The 22,815-nt window shown below is 45.8% G+C and overlaps 2 protein-coding genes across 2 annotated transcripts in view; both read left to right on the top strand.

Annotated features, from left to right (window-relative positions):
• LOC143101175 (afadin- and alpha-actinin-binding protein) overlaps window positions 1-14,159 on the top strand; it is a 14,167-nt gene extending 8 nt beyond the window's left edge. Inside the window, exons 2-13 of the mRNA XM_076264577.1 lie at window positions 228-332; window positions 3,759-3,833; window positions 5,634-5,702; window positions 6,010-6,127; window positions 6,725-6,803; window positions 7,305-7,425; window positions 7,688-7,838; window positions 11,660-11,763; window positions 12,357-12,518; window positions 12,631-12,742; window positions 13,534-13,702; window positions 13,960-14,159. Of these exons, the coding sequence (XP_076120692.1) occupies window positions 228-332; window positions 3,759-3,833; window positions 5,634-5,702; window positions 6,010-6,127; window positions 6,725-6,803; window positions 7,305-7,425; window positions 7,688-7,838; window positions 11,660-11,763; window positions 12,357-12,518; window positions 12,631-12,742; window positions 13,534-13,702; window positions 13,960-14,062 (1,368 nt within the window). The 3' untranslated portion in view covers window positions 14,063-14,159. The remainder of the gene's footprint in view (window positions 1-227; window positions 333-3,758; window positions 3,834-5,633; window positions 5,703-6,009; window positions 6,128-6,724; window positions 6,804-7,304; window positions 7,426-7,687; window positions 7,839-11,659; window positions 11,764-12,356; window positions 12,519-12,630; window positions 12,743-13,533; window positions 13,703-13,959) is intronic.
• A 1,009-nt stretch (window positions 14,160-15,168) lies between these two features.
• On the top strand, window positions 15,169-16,592 carry nanos3 (nanos homolog 3). Its single transcript, XM_076264587.1, has one exon. The coding sequence runs from the start codon at window positions 15,223-15,225 to the stop codon at window positions 15,844-15,846; it is 624 nt and encodes a 207-aa protein (XP_076120702.1). The 5' UTR covers window positions 15,169-15,222; the 3' UTR covers window positions 15,847-16,592.
• Window positions 16,593-22,815: the final 6,223 nt, after the last annotated feature.

Below are 22,815 nucleotides of genomic sequence, written 5' to 3'. Positions count from 1 at the left end.
AGTGTGTGTGTGTGTGTGTACAGAGAGCTGCAGAAAGTAGACCAGAGCAGAGACCGGAACAGGTGACAATCGAAAGCTGATGTTGATGTTGAAGACCCCGTTACTCCAGATTCAACCATTCTTTTCATCTGAGCTATGTGCGCTAACACAATGTTTTTATTCCAATGCCTGGTTCAATTAATTCCAGCAAATTCCTAATGAGTGAGCTACACTTTTGCGTCTTCTAGCGTCTCGAGATCCGGATCCTTGAGGTGGTGTACGCTGAGGTGCTGAGGAGTCCAAACTCCACTACAGAGAATAAAATGGCTCAGAAACAGCCCCTAGTGGTACGGGTCAGTCCAAACTCCAGTAGGCCTACAGAGAGGAGAGTAGTCTAGCTCAGAAACAGCCCCTAGTGGTACGGGTCAGTCCAAACTCCAGTAGGCCTACAGAGAGCAGAGTAGTCTAGCTCAGAAACAGCCCCTAGTGGTACGGGTAAGTCAAAACTCCAGTAGGCCTACCGAGAAGAGTAGTCTAGCTCAGACACAGCCCCTAGTGGTACGGGTAAGTCAAAACTCCAGTAGGCCTACAGAGAAGAGAGTAGCCTAGCTCAGAAACAGCCCCTAGTGGTACGGGTCTGTCTAAACTCCAGTAGGCCTACAGAGAAGAGAGCAGCCTAGCTCAGAAACAGCCCCTAGTGGTACGGGTAAGTCAAAACTCCAGTAGGCCTACCGAGAAGAGTAGTCTAGCTCAGAAACAGCCCCTAGTGGTACGGGTAAGTCAAAACTCCAGAAAACTCCAGTAGGCCTACCGAGAAGAGTAGTCTAGCTCAGAAACAGCCCCTCGTGGTACGGGTAAGTCCAAACTCCAGTAGGCCTACCGAGAAGTAGCCTAGCTCAGAAACAGCCCTAGCTGTGCTCTTTAGGTGGTAGTTGAACCAGAGACTTTCTAATGAGGAGACGGCACAATCCTCCATAGAAATACATGGGGTTAGTTTGTAACGGCAATATGGCAGTTGTCTACGCATATCCCGACCCTTCCGCGGCAAAACGTAGACATGTGAATACATTGAGCCAATCATGTGGTGTGTTGTGAAGACATCGTGCCAATCATGTGTTGTGATCTCGCTGCTGGAGCAAGATTGGTGTCGTGAAGCTTTGCGCACGCGCATTTCTGCCGAAATAGACGCCCGATAAGTGCCCAAAAAGCATTGCAATATGGCCGCCGAGTGGAGGGACTTGCCTAAAAGGACATAACTCTACTCTGACGCACTTGGCACCAGTGAGCAGTACGGATCGGAGCCTGATCAGATTCAGTCTCAATCCTCACTCTTAACAGGTTAGGGAAGGGAGCCAACGCCAGTGCAGCCAGCATGTCAACACTCCAGAGCACAGCATTTCTTTGACCGCTTTAAGCCAGGCAGGTACATAGGATATCGTAATTGGTGACTCGCACTACTACACGTTAGAGTCAGACACGATTTCTGTGCTTACACTGGAAGGCGGCTGAGGGAAAAATCTGGCATGCCAGAAATTCAATCGGATCGGTTGATTGTTGAGCCTACATGTAATTAGGCCTACACGAGTTCTCGGGTTAGGTTAAGGATGGCATAGACTCTAGGCCTACTTTATTATTGAGCTCTGTAACAGTCAACAGATCATTTATTTGGGGAAAGACCATTTTAAAGGCAAGTTATGTCAAGCGATGTGCTCTTATGAACCCTGAAGAGAAAAACTGCTGTGGTGTCACACTGCCCAGGGTAAATCTAAACTGGTCGAAAACAGCCCATTGTGAATCTGAACTGATCTAAAACTGCCCAGGGTGAATCTAAACTGGTCTAAAACTGCCCAGGGCAGTTCTGAATTGGTCTAAAACTGCCCAGGGTGAATCTAAACTGGTCTATAACTGCGGAGGGTGGCTCTGCAGACAGATGAGGGTCTTCAGGGCAATGCGAGGAGAGGACTGGGGCACCTCACTTTCTTGGCCAAGAGTTGGTTTTATTTGGATCTCTAAGGAACACTGCTGCTCAGGTGTTTTGGTCCAGTGCATACAACTGGTGCACAGAGCAGAGCCAATGTGTTGTAGCCCTAGCACTCAGAAAAAAAAAATTCTATTAGGATCAATAAATCTTACAATCTGCTATTGCACAATATGAAAATATGCAGATGAACCTTATAGGCCTGCTCGGAGTACACATCACCAGGCTGACGTGACTATAATCTGATTTCCTTCACGCCCCCCCTCAAATAGGCTACAGTCTCACTTTCAAATCTGACCCATCGAGTTAAGCATGTCTGAACAGGTCCGACAAAACAAACAAATCAGAATTGAAGAATGAGTCTTGCTTCCAACATCAGGCCAACATTTACGCTGTCATCACATACAGAGAAACCTTAGTGAACCGTATAACATTCCAGGGACTCAACTCATCTGTTCTGTAATGCTTCCCATTAAAGAGCCAACTAACAATGCAGAGATGTTGATTGGCTGATACCTGCTTCTGAGTAGGGGAGATCACGTATCAGGTAAACAGAAGATTAAAGGGGTAGTGATGATTAATTAACATGGCTATGATACACCTGTGTCTTATTTGGAGTGGGACTGCAGGGGAAAAAGCACACAGAATGACTAAATTGGTAACTGTCTGATTAATTGATTAGCTGATTGATTGATGGAGGTACTCTCATGATTGACACCTGTGTGCATGAATCAGTGGTAGAACAGCGTAGTTGAACTTGGATGAACCCGCACCAGCATTTCCACACAAATCTGAGCAGGTGGCCTTGCGTTCAGTTTTGAAGCTTGAAGACGAGGAGCTCAACGCTGACATACAAGGTGAGTGTCCAGACCGCATACTTCCGTCAGTACAGTGCACTGACCACCACTTACTTGCATTGTGCCCACTTTTCGATGGTTAGTATTGTCCCAATATCTGCACTATATACTTAAACTAAGTATTTGAAGTGTGCAAGTAGGTGGTTTGAGACACAGCCCATAATTTTGTCTGCATTTCATAGTCAGCAACAGAAACTGACCCCCTCGCGTGAGCTGGAATAGGAGTTACGTGGTGGAAAGGGAGGTTTTCATTTATTCATTTTCATTTATTTCTTGTGAATAGTCCAAGACACTTTTTTTTTTTCTCACCCCAGAAGTTTCGAGGGCTATCAAAATAGCTTGGCATTAAGTCTCCTAACAAAGAATCATTTAAAATACTAAAGGTTGTCCTGAAATTATAAGTTGACATTTTAAAGGTCAAAATGGCAATAAAGGGCACAAAGTGAGGCAAGTGTGTGGTCCTTTGATGATGACATCACATAGAGCCTGTATTCTGATTGGTGCAGATGGCTCACAGACAGGTGCGCAGACTACCTCTGACACGCAGAGTGCCACAGGATGCTTCAGGTAAATAATACATGTGTGTGTGTGTGTGAGCGCAACCTGTGTGTTGAATATGTCCTGCTGCCTATAACCAACTGGACGGCAGTGAGGATATTTTAGAGAGGCAGGTCGTAGTGATTTTGTTTTTACAGCTGGGAATAAATATGTTTATGTCTGTAGTTAGTAGACATTCTTGTCCAAAGCAACTCACAGTGAACTCAATAAACATCCCATTACATTATAACAATAACCATAAGCCTATACAAACCTCAAGTCTGCGTGGAGATGTAATCAAGTCAGATTTAAGGTAAACAGATGACAAATAATATAATAAAATAATCATCATTATGAAATAAATAATGCAGCTGTGTCTCCCAGAGCTGCCCAGTGTGTGTCCCCAGACCAGCCCTCCGGTCAACGAGGCGTCCCAGAGCGTCCTCATGTCCTCTCACAGAGAACGCACGGCCTCGCTCAGGGTACGTGTGTGAGATCCACGTCTTGGAAACTGACTGAGCCTTTAGTCGAGCACTAGGTTTGATCCATCTCTGGGAAACGGTCTCAATATATTTCTCAAGAAACATCACATGATATGGAATCTGTTTTGGCATAATTTTGTGTATTAGTGAATATGTCTTCATATTTTTTTTTCTGTTGCATGTTAGCAGATAGATAGATAGATAGATAGATAGATACTTTATTGATTCCCAAGGGGAAATTCAAGGTCTCAGTAGCATACAGACATCACACACAACATGCACTTACAGCAGAAAAAGTAATATACATATATAAAAAAGAAAGTATGTTTGTGTCTATAGTATTGTGTGCGTGTGTGTGTGTGATTGACAGGAGCAGCTTGTTGAGAAGTATGTTTGTGTCTATAGTATTGTGTGTGTGTGTGTGTGTGTGATTGACAGGAGCAGCTTGTTGAGAAGTATGTTTGTGTCTATAGTATTGTGTGTGTGTGTGTGTGTGTGATTGACAGGAGCAGCTTGTTGAGAAGTATGTTTGTGTCTATAGTGTTGTGTGTGTGTGTGTGTGTGTGTGTGTGATTGACAGGAGCAGCTTGTTGAGAAGTATGTTTGTGTCTATAGTATTGTGTGTATGTGTGTGTGTGTGTGATTGACAGGAGCAGCTTGTTGAGAAGTATGTTTGTGTCTATAGTATTGTGTGTGTGTGTGTGTGTGTGTGATTGACAGGAGCAGCTTGTTGAGAAGTATGTTTGTGTCTATAGTATTGTGTGTGTGTGTGTGTGTGTGTGATTGACAGGAGCAGCTTGTTGAGAAGTATGTTTGTGTCTATAGTATTGTGTGTGTGTGTGTGTGTGTGATTGACAGGAGCAGCTTGTTGAGAAGTATGTTTGTGTCTATAGTATTGTGTGTGTGTGTGTGTGTGTGTGATTGACAGGAGCAGCTTGTTGAGAAGTATGTTTGTGTCTATAGTATTGTGTGTCTGTGTGTGTGTGTGTGTGTGATTGACAGGAGCAGCTTGTTGAGAAGTATGTTTGTGTCTATAGTATTGTGTGTGTGTGTGTGTGTGTGATTGACAGGAGCAGCTTGTTGAGAAGTATGTTTGTGTCTATAGTGTTGTGTGTGTGTGTGTGTGTGTGTGTGTGTGTGTGATTGACAGGAGCAGCTTGTTGAGAAGTATGTTTGTGTCTATAGTATTGTGTGTGTGTGTGTGATTGACAGGAGCAGCTTGTTGAGAAGTATGTTTGTGTCTATAGTATTGTGTGTGTGTGTGTGTGTGTGTGTGATTGACAGGAGCAGCTTGTTGAGAAGTATGTTTGTGTCTATAGTATTGTGTGTCTGTGTGTGTGTGTGTGTGTGATTGACAGGAGCAGCTTGTTGAGAAGTATGTTTGTGTCTATAGTATTGTGTGTGTGTGTGTGATTGACAGGAGCAGCTTGTTGAGAAGTATGTTTGTGTCTATAGTGTTGTGTGTGTGTGTGTGTGTGTGTGTGTGTGTGTGTGTGATTGACAGGAGCAGCTTGTTGAGAAGTATGTTTGTGTCTATAGTATTGTGTGTGTGTGTGTGATTGACAGGAGCAGCTTGTTGAGAAGTATGTTTGTGTCTATAGTATTGTGTGTGTGTGTGTGTGTGTGTGATTGACAGGAGCAGCTTGTTGAGAAGTATGTTTGTGTCTATAGTATTGTGTGTCTGTGTGTGTGTGTGTGTGTGATTGACAGGAGCAGCTTGTTGAGAAGTATGTTTGTGTCTATAGTATTGTGTGTGTGTGTGTGTGTGTGTGTGTGTGTGTGTGTGTGTGTGATTGACAGGAGCAGCTTGTTGAGAGGGACCAGCATGTGGCCCGACTCCAGGATGCGCTGAAGAGGGAGAGGGACAAGGTGCGTCACTCACAAACAGGAGGACACACCTATATATATATACAGAGTGCCATCAGGAAATGAATTCCTCTGACAACAGGGGAATGTTTGAGAGGGCTACACATAGATGTACACACAAACAGACAACAACAAAAAAACTGGGAGACGGGGCCCAACTTCTGATACATTTTACCATGCTTTAAAATCTCTTTTGATTTGGTGGACAAGACGGGTGTGTGTGCGTGTGTGTGTGTGTGTGTGTGTGCGTGCGTGCGTGCGTGTGTGCGTGCGTGTGTGTTTGCATGCTGTTCTGTCCTCTCTCCATCAGTGTGGGCGGCTGCAGTCTCGGTGTGGCCAGCAGGTGGCAGAGCTGAGGCGCAGAGAGTTGCAGAACAACAGGCTGAAGGAGAGACTCCTCACAGACAAACACAAAGACAAGGGACCCGGTTAGACACATGTACACACACACACACACACACAGACTCCTCACAGACAAAGACAAGGGACCTGGTTAGACATAATATATTCTCACACACACACACACACACACACACACACACAGGGAGAGTGAAGGAGAAACTCCTCACATACAAAGACGAGGGACCCGGTTAGACATATACATACATGCATACATACAGACACACACCCATACACACACACACCTCACAGACAAAGACAAGGGACCTGGTTAGACATAATATATTCACACACACACACACACACACACACACACACACACAGGGAGAGTGAAGGAGAAACTCCTCACATACAAAGACGAGGGACCCGGTTAGACATATACATACATGCATACATACAGACATACACACCCATACACACACACACACACACACCTCACAGACAAAGACAAGGGACTTGGTTAGACATAATATATATACACACACACACACACACACACACACACAGACTGAAGGAGAAACTCCTCACAGACAAAGACGAGGGACCCGCTCAGACACCCAGACACACATAGAGACTCTTAACAGGATGTCATTCCCTCCTCTTTAACCTCTCTCTTCCCCCCGTAGCCATGGAGATGCTGAATGCCCTGCCCAAGTCTCTAGCCAAGAAAGACCACGCTCCCAGGGGCACACGCTCTGAAGGAAGGTATGACCTTTCACCTTTCACCTGTGGAGAGGGGTTGGGACGATAGACCCCAGAGATTCTTACTCAGTGGCCTGATGTGTGATGGCTTGGGAACTTTTGTATAGTTTTGTGCATAGATATTAGAAAGCTAGATACCGCATTGTGGGCTTCAGAACGTACGTAAATAGCGACGCCATCTTGGTGGGGCAACAATCACTGGAGGCCAACGGAGAAACAGGTGACTCTGATTGGATATCAGACAGGTGTCTCTGATTGGATATCAGACAGGTGTCTCTGATTGGATATCAGACAGGTGTCTCTGATTGCCGTCAAGTGTTGTCCATAGTAAGGTGTTTGCCCCCAGCAATATGATCGCATTCATATGCCACCTAATAGAACTCAAAAGACAATGCGGTGTCTAGCTTTCTAATATCTATGGTGTGTGCGTGTGCGCATGCGCGTGCGTGCGTGCGTGTGTGTGTGTGTGTGTGTGTGTGTGTGTGTGTGCGTGCGCGTGCACAGAAGGGAGGAGGAGGCTCTGCGTTTGATCCTGGAGAGAAGGGAGGCGGAGCTTAGGGAAGCCATGAAGCTTCGGCACGCCATCACCACACTTCTGCACAAGCTCAGAACAGACATGGAACAGGTACCATCACCACACTTCTGCACACGCTCAGAACAGACATGGAACAGGTACCATCACCACACTTCTGCACACGCTCAGAACAGACATGAAACAGGTACCATCACCACGTTACTGCACACGCTCAGAACAGACATGGAAGAGGTATCATCACCACACTGCTGCACACGCTCAGAACAGACATGGAAGAGGTTCTGTCTGTCTGTCTGTCTGTCTGAATAAAACTGAACTGAATATGTCTCCTCCTCCTGGTGCTCTGTTCCAGACCCTCCATGTCCTCTTGAGTGACAAGCAGGAGGAGCCAGACAGTCAGAGGCTGGTCCAATCAGAGGTGGTGCTGGGTGATCATGTGACTGGGGGTGTGGTCAAAGAATGGGTCAGGGTCCAGAAGGTGCTTAAAGAGATACATGCGCAAGGTAAGAGAGTATGTGTGTGTGTGTGTGTGTGTGTGTGTGTGTGTGTGTGTGTGTGTGTGTGTGTGTGTGTGTGAGAGAGAGAGAGAGACCATGTGCTTATGTACCATGCAATCAAAGTTTCCCTTTGAATGTTGCAATGGATTACTAAAATCCCATCACAATCATGTTTCTATAGTAACTATATGGCCAGATGACTTGTCATCAGAAGGTGATGATGGAGATTTGTGTGTGTAGTGGTGGTGGTAGAGTTGTTGGGGAGGCGGGGGGGGGGGGGACTTGATGTTATGTTAGGCTACACTTCTCATCTCCCTAGAATATTGATGGCTTATCATGAGTTCTACTCAAATCCTCTTGCAAGAGCACAATTTGAATTTGCTCAGCGAGTTACTCTGGCAATGAATAATGATGCTCATTAAACATTGGTCGTAGGGTTATCCAATTACTTCGAAGTACGGAATCAGTCAGTAAACATTGGTCGTAATGTTATCCAATTGCATTCAGCGATATTTTCAAATGCATGTTTGGTGCCGCCCCTCGAGTTGGGCCATTTTTATTATTCTAGATTTCCGGGTCTGGATTTCCAGGCTACATGAGTTCATGATTCAGGTCAAAACACTCTCGGGTCAAAGGTCAACGAGGACCTCTCTGCCTCTTTATTTATGACTTTATGTGAAAGGTGAGGTCACAGGTCATGGCACGTGGTTTATTTATGACCTGCTGCCTACTGTTGAACAGCAGAGGCGCTTGATTAGTCAGCTGTGATTGGGGCATGAGCACTTATTAATTCTCTCTCTCTCTCTCTCTCCCTCTCCCTCTCTCTGTCTCTCTCTCTCTCTCCCTCTGTCTCTCTCTCCCTCCCTCTCTGTCTCTCTCTCTCTCTCGCTCTCTCGTCATGTTTTGACTGTGTTCATACTAATGACTTTTAAACTTCAGTGTTACAAGCCTGGAGGCACTTCAAGCCTGGAGGCATACATGAACCGTTGTTTTCAAATCATTTTTGGTCAAAAGCAGGGGTTACGTCTGAAAGCATTGTATCCATGTTTTAGCCAAGCAAAAATAACGAAACTTGGACACCTGCTTAATTTCACTGCTGGACGTTGGCTCTCTGTTCCTGAGCTTACGTCTATGTTGGGCTGTAGGTCTGAAAGGGTGGTGGGAGATATACTGAAAAATCTAAAGGAAAGTTTTGCACAAAGCCTTGTAAACTGTGTTGATCGTTGGCTTGAGGGCGGTCCAGTTGATGCCCGGTTTCCTGATTTGTATATCACTCCCAACTGCCCAATACCGGATCCTACAGAGAGACTGCTCTCCTTCAAGGGGATGCAAGATGAGCATTTTGTTACAGCAGACAAGAAACTTCTGTACAATGCTCTTAAGTGTGCAAATTTTAATGTGCTCAGGGACAGATGTGATACAAAGTGGAGGACTCACTTTGGGGGTAATCAAAACTTGCTACCCTCGTGGAGGGTCCTGTGTAAGGGTCCTATCCCTAAAAGATCTGGTGACCTTCAGTGGTGTGTGCTGCACAGTGCCATGGCCACAAAGGTTCCATTTGATACTGTAATAATGAACTCAATCAACCAGTTTGAATGGCAGTTAATGTAAATTCTAGATCTTCAGAGTAGAATTCTGGAATGACTTAAATATATAAAATATAAAAATATTTTACTCCTCAAAGATGTGTATATTATACAGCAAATATCTAGCCCCAGAGGTCAGAGCTGAAGTGGCTCCACGTCTGAAATTATACCTTAGGGGGTGAAATTATACCTTAGGGGGTGAAGATTATATGTTGAAACTTTCATGCTTTAGTCATAAAATGCACAATTGTTATGCTTATCAGCCTAACTATAAGGGTCCTATCCCTAAAAGATCTGGTGACCTTCAGTGGTGTGTGCTGCACAGTTTTTGTGACTGCTTACAATTGGTTTCCTTTTTTCATCTTTTGGAGGCAGTGTTTCAAGGATTAGGCTTTACCTTCTCGAAGGAACTTTTTTTTATTTGCGGGGTCAAGTACTCCAAAGCCAAAAAAGATCTGTGCGGCTGCCTGAACTTTCTAATTGGTCAAGCAAACCTGAAGGGGGTCAAGGGCTTGTGGACATACGAAGCCGGATTTGCGCTTTCCGGCTGCTGACTGCTTAGAAGTTGCTTCATGGGACAGATCTGGCCTGGGCAGCAGTTGCCTGTTGTCTTCTGAGAAAGGCAACGCCAATGGGTTTTGACAGTCAGCTTTTCCTTTTGGACCTAAATGGGCTGGATTTAACAAGACTGTCTCCGCTTTACGCATCAGTTTTAAGAGCATGGCAGACTCTGAAGAAAGAGCGGATTGCGTCACAAGTGGGGGAATGGATAATGGGGGAACCTTTGTGCCACAATCTTTTTCTGAGGACAAAGGTCTTGTCTGCAGAGACTGTGAAGAGCTGCCTAGTGAGGGCTGGGCTCACGGTTTTGGCCCATCTACGGGATGGGCGCGGCTGGCGTGACACTGCTATTCGGTCCCTGAGAATCCTGGTGAGGATGCTGGAGGAACTAACTATGGCATTGCCGGTGGTGTGCAGGGAGGCCCTGCAGGTACAGTCACCAGCAGGTTGGGATGTGCAGTATCGCCAAAGTCCTTTTAGGCAAGTCCCTCCACTCAGCGGCCATATTGCAACATTTTTTGGGCACTCGTCGGGCATCCTATCCGGCAGATATAGAAGCAAGGCTTCACGACACCAATCTTGCTCCAGCGGCGAGTTCACAACACATGATTGGCACGATGTCTGCACAACACACCATATAATTGGCTTAATGTATTCACATCAGACCAGATGATTGGCTCAATGTATTCACATGTCGACGTTTTGCCGAGGAAGGGGTGAGATATGTGTAGTAACGACCATATTGGCATTACAAACTAGCCCCATGCATTTCTATGGAGGATTTTTTGAGTGCTGTGTCTCCTCAGTAGAAAGTCTCTGGTATCAAGGAGGGGGCCGGTGTAGCCTCCCATGGGAGGTTGGATGTCAGGCCCTTTCAAGAGCTCGACAGGAAAACTTTTGTACTTGGTGTACATGAAAGCGCATTGCCAGGCTGCACTGGGTGGTGCTAGGGTGTGGAGGTGGCCAGAAGTGTTTGGGGCAGGATTTATATCTTCTTGGAGGTATTTTTACTAGCCTCCAATAGAGAAACGTACGGCCAATCTACAATGGAGGTTGGTTCGTGGGGCTATAGCTACAAACAGACACGTGGCACGCCTGAATCCGGCAATTGGGAGGGAGTGTCCCTTTTGTGGGTTGGATGAGACGGTTCAGGACCTTTTTCTTTTCTGTGAAAGACTGGGGGAGCTCTTTGAGCTCCTGACTGCTTGGGTAGCGAAGGTAGGAGTTGTGTTTTCTTTTCAATTTTTCATTGGAGGTGCTGTGTGCAAGGCCAAAAGGAAAAAGGAAGTGTGTTGTCAATTTCTTGTTGGGTGCAGCAAAAATGACAATCTGGATATCAAGGAAGTACAAGATGGCGGGCGAGTTTTAACCAATCTTGTGAAGGTTTTTAGGGGGGGTGGGGGGGGAGAATCAAGTCTGAATATGCTTTTTACAGGTTGGTTACATTGAGAGCTTTCTTGTAGTATGGGGGGTGGGGGGGATGGGCAGGTTGTTTTCAACATATGATCTCTTTGAGCTATGTGATGTTTTTTTACTTGTAACTTGTAGGTGTTTTTAACAATGTCAGTGTCTTTATTGTGTAGTGGTTAAACATCTGATATTGTTTCAATAAAAGTGTTAAGTCTCCCACCCCCCTCTCTTTTCTCTCTTCTCTCTCTCTCTCTCTCTCTCTCTCTCTAGGTGGTTACGCAGGGGCCACAGATCAGGAGAAGCAGTTAGTTCAGCTGGAGAGGGAACTAGAGGAGAGCCAGCAGCTAGTCAGACTACAGCAGCAGCTACTGCAGGTGGCAGTTACACATTTACACACATTTACATTAACACACTTTTACACACGCACATATTTACATTAACACACTTTTACAAAAACACGTACACATTTACATTAATACACATTTACATTAACATACATTTACACACACACGTTTACATTGACACACATTTACAGATGCGTGCACACACACGGTTAGATTAACGGCTCCTACACACAGCTGCGTGCGTTGCAGTGCTGGAGACGCATCCCATTCACTTTACATGGGCTCATGTCATCCGTTGCCGAACTGAATTGTGGGTCCGTTGCGTCGCGTTTCTCACGTCGCTCGCGTTGAGAAGTTCAGCTGTTGCTGCACCCGAAAGACGGCACCGGCCAATCAAGCCAATCGACGGACGGCACCAACCAATCAAATTATGGTTATACGTCAAGTCATTTGCATAGCTACCGTCGGGAACACTGGGCCTGCGTTGACGGAACGCAACACACATACACACACACCCATCCACCCTACTGTAATTGCTCTGATTGATTATGTTGCGTTGTATTGTATATCATTTGGTAATATTCCTCCTCTTCATCTCTCCTCCTCCTCCTCCTCCTCCTCAGGACAGCGTGACCCCGGCTCTCCCCGCCCCCCTCATAGACTCCTATTACCTGGAGGAGTGGGAGCGGCTTCAGGAGCAGAGGGTGGAGCTTGACAGACAGAGGCGGAGCTTCGAGAGGGAGAGGCAGGCCTTCACAGACGCTGCCATCCGATTGGGCCATGAGGTCAGGAAAGCCGATGACCGAACACTGTCACAGGAAGACCGTACTCGTAGGCTTTGTGAATTCAAAGGCGTGTGTGTGTGTGTGTGTGTGTGTGTGTGTGTGTGTGAGACAGAGGTGCCAGTTTGAGCAGCAGAAGGCGTCTCTGGTGTGGCAGCAGTACCTGTTCAACTCTCCCCCTGTGAAGCTCTCCGCGCACCACAGCAGGAGGGTCAGCCCTGCCATCAGTGAGTCCACACTATATTATCATACTACTACTAATATGCCATCAGTGAGTCCACACTATATTATCATACTACTACTAATATGCCATCAGTGAGTCCACACTATATTATCATACTACTACTAATATGCCATCAGTGAGTCCACACTATATTATCATACTACTACTAATATGCCATCAGTGAGTGCACACTCTATTATCATACTACTACTAATATGCCATCAGTGAGTGCACACTCTATTATCATACTACTACTAATATGCCATCAGTGAGTGCACACTATATTATCATACTACTACTAATATGCCATCAGTGAGTCCACACTATATTATCATTACTATAATGTGTACCCTACTGTACCATCGCACCACGGTCAGTAATGATGGTCCATACTATTATATTAACGTATACTGTGGCGTCTAATATACCGCTGTACCAACATACCACTCAACCCCCATATTCACTATATATACTTATTACACGGCTCTTCACAAGGCAAGTAGAACCCTCCATTGACTTGAATGGAATTTCACAATTATTTAATAATAATACAAGGGATAATGTATAGAACGCCAATCATTATTGGGAAAATAAGTCCCTTTAGGGCGGAACAAGACCTGTTCGCCCTGTCGGGACTTATTTTCCCAATAATGCCTGGCGTTCTATACATTATCCCTTACATATACAGTGATGCTCAATCGTTAGTATCACTATATATTACATATATTGTTCACAATGCACTCCTGGTTTTCCTAATGTGTGATTGTGCGTGCGTGTGTGCGTGCCGTCCTCCAGAGATCTACCTTGCGGACGATCCGCTGCCCAACTCCCCAGACTCGCTCTGCCCGGCCACCCCCTCCTCCACGGCCTCAGACCAGAGCCCGGGGTCACCAGGTCACCAAGAGGTCACGACCCCCAGCACCCCTGAGCTCTACTCCGCCCTCAGGCTACCCTATCCCCGCAGGTACTCGACACAACGAGGGTGATGCCAGAAACACACCTGACCTTCTGGAGTGAAGTCACCTGTAGCCCATCTTGACGCTAATGTTGATACTAGTTCAGCTTAACGTCTTTTAAAAACGTTTGTGTCGCAAATGTAATACAACGGATAAAGAATACAAGGAACAAGAAATCCAAATGCCTTACGCTGATGTCAACTTCTGTAAAATACATGTTAATGTTATGTGAAGTTAAAAAAAAACAATCTGTCTCTCTCTGCAGGTCTGCGGGTACTCCCTCGCCCACTGAGTGCTGGCGGGGAGGAGGTGGAACAGAGAGATCCCACCGCGCTCCCCGTAGACGCGACCACGACTACTCATTTTAACACGCATACATCACTACACACTCCTCGCAGACGCGACTACGACTACTCATTTTAACACGCATACATCACCATGCACACACTACACATATGCCAACACACACTTTACCATACAAAATGTTCGGATAAAACACGCATAAGAAAACTGCACTTTACAACTCAACACGCACTGCTCATGCTTCTAATGTAGGGCTTCTTGCGTATTTTTGATGTCATCATTGACATATGATATACCAGATGACAAATGATTTTAAGTGTTTGTGCTAATAAACAATTTTCCATACTCCATGAGTCAGTTCTTATGCCTACATGGGAGGGTTTTTAGCCCACTGCAGAAATAAACTGTCAAACTTCACTGCAGGTCAATATTTACACAAATTAAACTACAAAACCCCTTTTGGATTAGACCATAGTCTTTCTGTTTTCAATACCTTCCATGTTTCAAACTCTTTTTTGCCGCTGTAGACTGAAATCTACTGCACAACATTCCCTGATGCCCAATCGCAGAATCTGTGCCAACTTCATGCTCATGTCAGAACTTCTATCAGTCGAATGATGGTGAACTCCTGGGCCTATAATTGTTTGACATCTGACTGAGCCATCATAATACCACTGTCTTGAAGTCAACTAGTAGTAGGCTATGTTAGCAAACGCAGATAACAGTGCAGCCTAATATATTCTAATGAGGTCCTTTGGTTTTGAGGTTTAACTGATTGAGATTAATTGTCCACACATGTGACACGGTTAGCCTACCCAATAACGGACTTAAGTGATTTTTGAACGGGTCTAGTTGACTTTTTTTAAGTAAAAAAAAAAAGGTGGGCTACCATTTGTTTTTCTGACCCTTAAAAAACAGCCTGAAGTGAAGTTTAAAAAAAAAAAAAAAACTTCACACATCCCGATTGGCGAATGCTACATTGTCAAAAGGCACTGATTTCCTCTACTGCTCCTTGTGAGCGACTCCATTCTACACAGAGGGAGGTCATGGGTCTCATAACGCTACAGGTTTTCACATTTAGGTCACACTCCCCCCTACGATAGAAGTGGGCTAAACTGTCATCTTTTAGCCACGCGTTTGGAACGTGGGTATGTTTCTTTTTTCTCCCCTCTCCTCGTGCTGCCTCGACTTGTAGTCCAGACAGCCTGGCGACTGTGGAAAGACCATGGTGTGTGTTAGTATTTTCAGCGACAAGTCCAACTTCGGACGCATGGATCCCGATAAATCGGAGTTTCAGCCATGGCGAGACTACATGGGCTTGGCCGAAGCTGTGCGAGCTATCTGCCTGAGAGATTCTCCACCCGAAAAGACTGCTGACGAACTCTTCCCGAGAGAGAGGAGAGAAGGTAAGCCTTCCGTAGTGCCCGCGCGCTATCGATCTAGCAAAGCACCTGGAGATAGGCCCGCGATGACCAGAGGCTGCTGCTGCAAGTCAGCTTCAGTGGTGGCGTGCAAGGATTCCCCTCCGAGGCGATCCATGGAATCCCCCCCACGCTTCACCCGCAAGGCCTTCGGATCGCCCAAATCCAAGGAGCGCAAGAAGCCGCCGCACTCTCCGGCGACGTCCGAGCCCTCCCCGCCGCAGATGTTCTGCAGCTTCTGCAAACACAACGGAGAGGCGGAGGCTATTTACACCTCGCACTGGCTGAAGGATCAGCTCGGCGATGTGGTGTGTCCGTTCCTGCGCAGCTACGTGTGTCCGACGTGTGGAGCGACAGGTACCAGGGCGCACACCAAGCGCTTCTGCCCACTGGTCGACAGCACCTACAGCTCCGTGTATACAAAGTAGCCAAGCTGACATCCCGGATGAAGGCCTTTCTGTGCTCATCACAAGGTGAAACTTGTGACGTTGAAGCACTGTGGTGCTTTGGGTAGCTAGGAGGTTGAACACTTATTTTAGCAGTTATGTTTTTCTTTAGATTAGTAGTTGTAGATTCGTTCCTGTGTTGTTCCTGTCTACAAGAGGCAGGACTTGGTTGAGAACGTTTATGAAAAAAAGGGTCAACCCTCGGTTTGGTAACAGGTTTGCGTGTATCTGTTCTTTATTTATTTATTTTGCATGCTGCACTGTGCTATACTATTTATGTGTGTTTGGCACGCTAACGTGTGATTGATTTTTTTTTTTATCCCTGCACTGGTTTTGCTGTGTTACTTTCCTTTGTCTATGAGTAGTTTAGTTGTGTGTCTCCTTATGACAAGCCTGTAGTCCACCGCGGGTCTGCGCAGAACGGGTGCTATCAAACCTGTTGTGTATTTTTTTGGTCTAGAGCCAAACTTTTCAACTCAAGTGCTGAACACGAACACGACATACAATCATCACGACACCACTGTGACCATCAACATGATCTGTTTTGAATTTATATTTTGAGTATCAGTATATCAAGCATCATCAACCATGTACATGAATCATTGTAAAAGATACCAACCATGAACAAAAACAACCAGGTACTGACTGCAAGACTTTTTAAATCTTTTTTTATGTCATTGTTTTAACACTTATTGTTTTGTGCTTCTTATTGTTTTTCTGTTGTTTTTTTTTTATTTTAAAGATTACTGAATAAGAGAGGTAGCTGTTGAAATGAGGGCCCCTCTGCATGCGAGTCAAGGGTTATGTTATGTTGACCTGAAGGATTTTGACATTTGTCTTTGTAGAAATTATGCACGTCTCAAAGTTGTACAAAAACAAGAATAATAATATTACTGCAGCAAAAATGAACAGTGTTTATTCCTTTCATAACTGACCAGAGGTACAAACAAACAAACAAACAAACAAACAAACACCTAACAATCAACAGTAGAACAGTTGATGTTGGAGATGGAAGATGATGTGGCTATCTGCATTAAACGATAAACAGATTCATTCAGTCTACAGATTAATATATCACAATCTGTCTAGTAGTTTACCATGGGGAGTACTGTAATCTGTCTAGTAGTTTACCATGGGGAGTACTGTAATCTGTCTAGTAGTTTACCATGGGGAGTACTGTAATCTGTCTAGTAGTTTACCATGGGGAGTACTGTAATCTGGGAGCAGTATATTTTAACAATGTGAACCTGAACTTGACATCACTAGAACAATAGAACAACAAGGGAGGCTTTGATTGGCTTTCGCAGTGTAAGGTGACTTCTTATTGGCCAGGCACAGACGTGCTGGGGGGCTGGATCTCAGGGCGGCGGGGGGTGAAGGGGCGGCGCTGAGGTGTCCAGGCTGTCCGGTTACCACGGCGAAAACTCTCCAGCTCCCGGTGAGCAGCCATGATGGTACGACTGGAGAGAACAACAGATGAGAAGTAGAGAGAGAGAGAGAGAGAGAGGCAAAACAGGTCAGAAGGGAGGGGGCCTAGGGGTTATTCTCAGGTTAAGTTTTAGTGACCATAGGGAAACTGCCGATCTCTAAAAGACCACTGCCCTGAGCATCTATTGTTTCTAAAGTCTAAAGTGACAAAGTAACCTTGCTTCTGTGTGTGTGTGTAGGCCTGTCGCGATATTCAATAAATCAATTAATCGCATGATAATTAAAATTAGCTTGATAATTTTTCTGGCCGCGATAAATGCCATCTGCTTGTTTGTTTTCCTCGTCTCTCTCTCTCCCTCTCTCGGGTCCTTAGAGTAACGATGAGTGAACCCTCATGTCAGTCACTTGTCAGTCGCATGGTGTGTGGGGAGGCGGGACTACTGGCGTAGCCTACCACAGAGTGCAGCTAAAGAGCCGCGTGAGAAGTATACCGGTAGGCACTAGGCAGAGAGAAAGCTAGTTGCGAGTTCGAGTTGGCTACGCCTAATAAAGACAAAAAAGATGGAATTGGTTTCTAAGACAAACGCGACAGCTGCAGTGTGGGAGCATTTCGGATTTAAACCGAATGCCTGTGGTGAACCACTGAATGTGTGCGAGTCGGTGTGTCGCATTTGTTGGAAAACAGTCACAATTACAAGCGGCAACACAACAAACATGCATATGCATCTAGAACACAATCATCCGCTGCAGTTTTCCCAGTTGGGGAAAAAAAAACACAACAAGTGGGCCGTCTTACTCTTCCCGAGGAAAATTCTCAGAACGACAATATTATCGCTTATCGCAATAATTTCTGAGACAATTTATCGTCCAGCAAAATTTGTTATCGTGACAGGCCTATGTGTGTGTGTGTATATATGTGTGTGTGTGTGTGTGTGTATATCTGTGTGTGTGTGTGTGTGCTTATTTCCTTGACTCACTTGAGTGAGGACAGTTCTCTGATGAGTCCACAGACCAGCTCAGTGGCATCCTTGTGGCTCCTGGAGGATTCTGGGACATGTTGGTCCTCCATCTCCATGCTGGGTTAGCAACAGTACAGCCAGCCACCAATGTTATGACATGAATACAACTACTCATCACGATTAATTACACAATCAACAATCACAACCATTAGTAACAATTCAGCAATTACTAATCTGCTCTTTTATGAAAATGATAAACCTTAATTTTTGACACACACAAAACGTTGAGAGTATTTGCAATAATGTCTCACAAATTCTGAATTGAGTTATAGGCTACATAATGGTTTGGTACGCTTACATAATTTGAGGCAAAAACAACAAATGCTGTCACTTGTGCCACTTAGTCTTTACATCTCACACACACACACACACACACACACACAATGACTCTCACACCCCTTCTCTCTCTCTCTCTCTCTCTCTCTCTCTCTCTCTCTCTCTCTCTCTCTCTCACCCTCTCACACACACACACACACACTTGTTGCTCACTTCAGCGTGATGTCATTGAGCTGCGAGTCAGACACTGTGTTGACGGACGAGGGCTCAAACGGGTCGGGGTCGTGGCAGGGGTCAGGGGTGATGTGTGTCAGCTTCTCAGGCGCATGACCTTTGACCTCCAGGACAGACTGATTAAAAAAAACAACAACAAAAAAAAAACAAGACAGCTTTTAAGCTTAGCTTAGAGGTAGAGACCATGATTCTAGGGTACATTTGTTAATATCTGACATCGACAGCCATCCCTTCTCTCTCATGCATGCTCCTGGGCAGCCGTGGCCTACTGGCTTGTAACCGAAGGGTTGCCAGTTCGATCCCCGACCAGTAGGAAAAATGTGGGTGGGGGAAATGGTTGAGCACTGCTCTCCCATGCCCACATCCACGGCTGAAGTACCCTTGAGCAAGGCACCCTAACCCCTCACTGCTCCTGGGCAGCCGTGGTATCTGATCACACACTCTATGCACTCTCTAGCCAAACAGATTCCACACATAAGGCTTATAACAGAGGAAAAACGAGATGATGTCTACAAAGTTCAGTCTGTCTTTTAGTTTGGACTTCAAACGGTCGACAGGTTAACAGTGTCAACACCAGAGAGTATTTGTCCTTAAAAAAACACAGTCAGTCCTTAGAATGTTAAAATTATCATTAGAAACTGGCTTACTTCTCTGAAAACCAAGACCTAAGTAACCGAAACATGTTGCTTTTAGTAAGTGCTCTGTCATGTCCATGTACTAACCTCATGGGATTTAGTCCCATCAGTGTGTTGTGTTTGGTTGCCGGATGATGGCTATCTGCATTGCCTGGTTAGGGCTTCGGGCTTGTAACAGAAGGGTTGCCGGTTCGATCCCCGACCAGTAGGAAAAATGTGGGTGGGGGAAATGGTTGAGCACTGCTCTCCCATGCCCACATCCACGGCTGAAGTGCCCTTGAGCAAGGCACCCTAACCCCTCACTGCTTCCCGAGTGCCGCTGTAGCAGGCAGCTCACTGCACCGGGATTAGTGTGTGCTTCACCTCACTGTGTGTTCACTGTTTGCTTTGTGTGTTTCACTAATTCACGGATTGGGATACATGCAGAGACCAAATTCCCTCACGGGATCAAAAGAGTATACTTATACTGAAACAGCGTGCTGATTGGCTGGAACTTTTCACCCTCTAGAAGCGATTGTTGCTCAGGAGCAACAATTCAAAAAGTATCCAGAAATCCAAATTGACCCCAGAACCTCAAATGTACCATCAAATGGATGTGAAATTCCAAAAATAGTGTTTTTCTCTCAATTATTAAGGGTCTTGGCTTATAGAGGGTTAATATGTTTTTGAACCAAAATGTTCTATTTTGTTATTATTCATCTCACTTGAAGACGCTTTCAAGAATGAATGAGAAACTATCATACCATACCATATCATATCACATCATATCATTGTCTCTGTTATATGACCTCATCTGCACAGCAATTTCCCCTTTGGGACAATGAAGTTACATTACTTTACATTACTTATCATATCATATCATATCACTGGCTGGCATTGCAAACCATGGTTATGACTTACCTGTATGTTGTCTTCCTCTCCATTAGATGGCGCTGCAGGCTCACTGAATGTTATACTCCTGCTGCAGCTCACTACAGGATCACACTCTGGTGCTCCCATGCCCTTGGTTGACTTCAGGACATCATCAGAACTAGAATGGTGGGCACCCTCTGCTTCATGTAGGCCGCCTGGAATGCAGTGCTTGGCAACCGTTGCTACAGTAACAGCTGGGTTCTGTATGTGATTGCCTGGGGATACCTCTCCCACAGCTGTACTTTGGCTTGCTGACTCCCTGGTGGCTGATGGGCCATGGGAGGGTTTAGCTTCTCCGTTGTCATCCTCCACCATGCTTTTCTGTAATAAACCCCACTTCATTTCATCTGTTTCCTTGGCAGGAGTAACATCTCTCTGCTCTTCGCTGCTGGCTATCTTACTAGGGCCTGCAGAGTTTTGGTCGTCTTCTTTTATGACCTTTTCAGAACGGAGGGCAGTTCTAGAACCATCAGCGGTAGCTATGGCAACTGGCCCCTGCTCTTTCACACTTCTATCATCACACCACCCAGGACGAGAGTCATTTCTGTGGCTCTGTCCAGAGCACCCGGTCTCTTTAGAGCTGTGCTCCACGGCAGTGTCCGAGTGTAGCTGTGTGACCCCCAACTGCACAGTCTCTGACCTCTCTGGGAGATTGGGACCTTCGTCCACCTTCAGTCCTCTCTCTCCATCCGTCACTCTCTTGTTCTCTCCATCCGCCACTCTGTCCTTCTCTCCTCCGTCACTCGCCTCTCTCTCCTTCTCTCCTCCGTCTTTTTCGCCAGTCCCTCGCCCCCAGGTCTGTCCTCCTTCCGGAAGGTTCCTCTTCTCCCTCTCCCCTCCCAGTCTCCCCATCCCCATCCTCCTCCGCACTCTCTTCCTCGCCGGAGCGTCGGCTGGGTCTCCGCCGTCCGCCCCCTGCGACGACGCCTCGCTCCCCAGGTCCGGCCTCTCCTCCCTGGGCAGGTGTGGGACGTCCTCCCCCTCCTGTGGGTGGTGGCGCAGGGACCCAGACTCCAACTCCGACTCCCCCAGCTCCTCCCCACCCTCCGTGGGACAGGGGCCTTCCCCAGCGATGGCCTCCCCATGCGGAGATGGATCAGGGGGGCCGGGAGACGAGGTCTGGTCCCGGTGAGAGCCCTTAGGCTGGTTAGAAACATGTGCAGCAGAGCTGGTGGAGCAAACTGACTGCCTGTCTTTGGAAGAGATGGGTGGATGGGCATCCGAACCCTCGGAGAGTTTTGGGGCTTCTGAAGTGACTGTCTCTTCAGGTTCCACTACAGAGGAAACACCCCCACCAAACTGGGTAATGGTATCTCCCAATTTCTTTACTTCAGCTGCAGATGAGTCAGTATTCTCTATGCTGTCTAGAAAACATTCCTGTGGAGTAGACTGTGAGACTGAGGCACTTTGGGAAGTGGAGTTTATGTTATCAAAATCCTGAGGACAGAGAAGACAAAACTGTTAAGTGAACAGGCTACTTAAACATACAAGTTGGATGATTAAATATGAAAATATACAGTACATATACAGCATAATGCAAATATCTTCAGTTGTTATAAAATTGATATACAACACGTCATTGCAACCTTCATAATACATAGGTATTTAATGATTGTAAAGAAGCATATTATGGAAAAACAACAGCATAAAATGTTGACCAGTTTCTTTTATACATTTCTTTCACTACATTTGTAACCAGTTCTAATGCCCACCTGTTTAGTTGTCTCGGTTACTGGCAGATCATCTTTCTGTTCTAATGCCCACCTGTTCTAATGCACACCTGTTATAATGCCCACCTGTTCTAATGCCCACCTGTTTTGTTGTCTCGGTTACTGGCAGGTCATCTTTCTGCTCGGCGACCTGGTCATCGTCCTCCGTGGCCTTGCGCTTCCTGGACCTCAGTGATCTCTGCTGGGGAGCCTTAGCGACTGTAATCATTAACAACAGATCTAGGACGTTTTAATAACATAAACCAAACAATCTAGCCCGGGTGCTGGTAATGTGCAGGAATATCAGACCTCTGAAGTTCGCCTACAAAAAGGACCCAAAGCTGCCACCGTTGCCCACCGTTGCCCACCGTTGCCCACCGTTGCCCAGCCGTTAGGCTTCAGGAGCCACACTACTCTATACATCATACATGATATTTACTCTCCAGGACCTCAGCACTCTCTGCTAGGGAGCCTTAGCATCTGTAAACATTTACTGTACTATAAACCACTAGGCTTCAGGAGACACACTACTACGTCATACATGATAGTTGTTTGTGATGAGTGTGTTTACAGATGTGGGCCTGACTATATTCTAAGAGGTGAACACTGAAATTTAAGTAAACAAAAACATAGGACTGTACAGTGATGACACACATCAATGCTGTTTTTACCACTTTTATAAAAATCTGCATGGGTTGATGTTTGGATCCATAAGATGTTAACTGGTTTAAATCAACC

Source organism: Alosa pseudoharengus, unplaced genomic scaffold (genome assembly GCF_046254945.1).
Source record: "Alosa pseudoharengus isolate Yale_2024_CS ecotype anadromous, Long Island Sound unplaced genomic scaffold, YU_APseudo_1.1 YU_APseudo_1.1_scf_30, whole genome shotgun sequence".
NCBI classification, from domain to species: Eukaryota; Metazoa; Chordata; class Actinopteri; order Clupeiformes; family Clupeidae; genus Alosa; species Alosa pseudoharengus.
Note: the sequence above shows the minus strand (reverse complement) of the source record. Positions and strands in the feature narration are given on the sequence as shown.

Coding starts and splice junctions, on each gene's coding strand:
- nanos3 (XM_076264587.1), top strand. CDS start 15,223: ATGGTGTGTGTTAGTATTTTCAGCGACAAGTCCAACTTCGGACGCATG.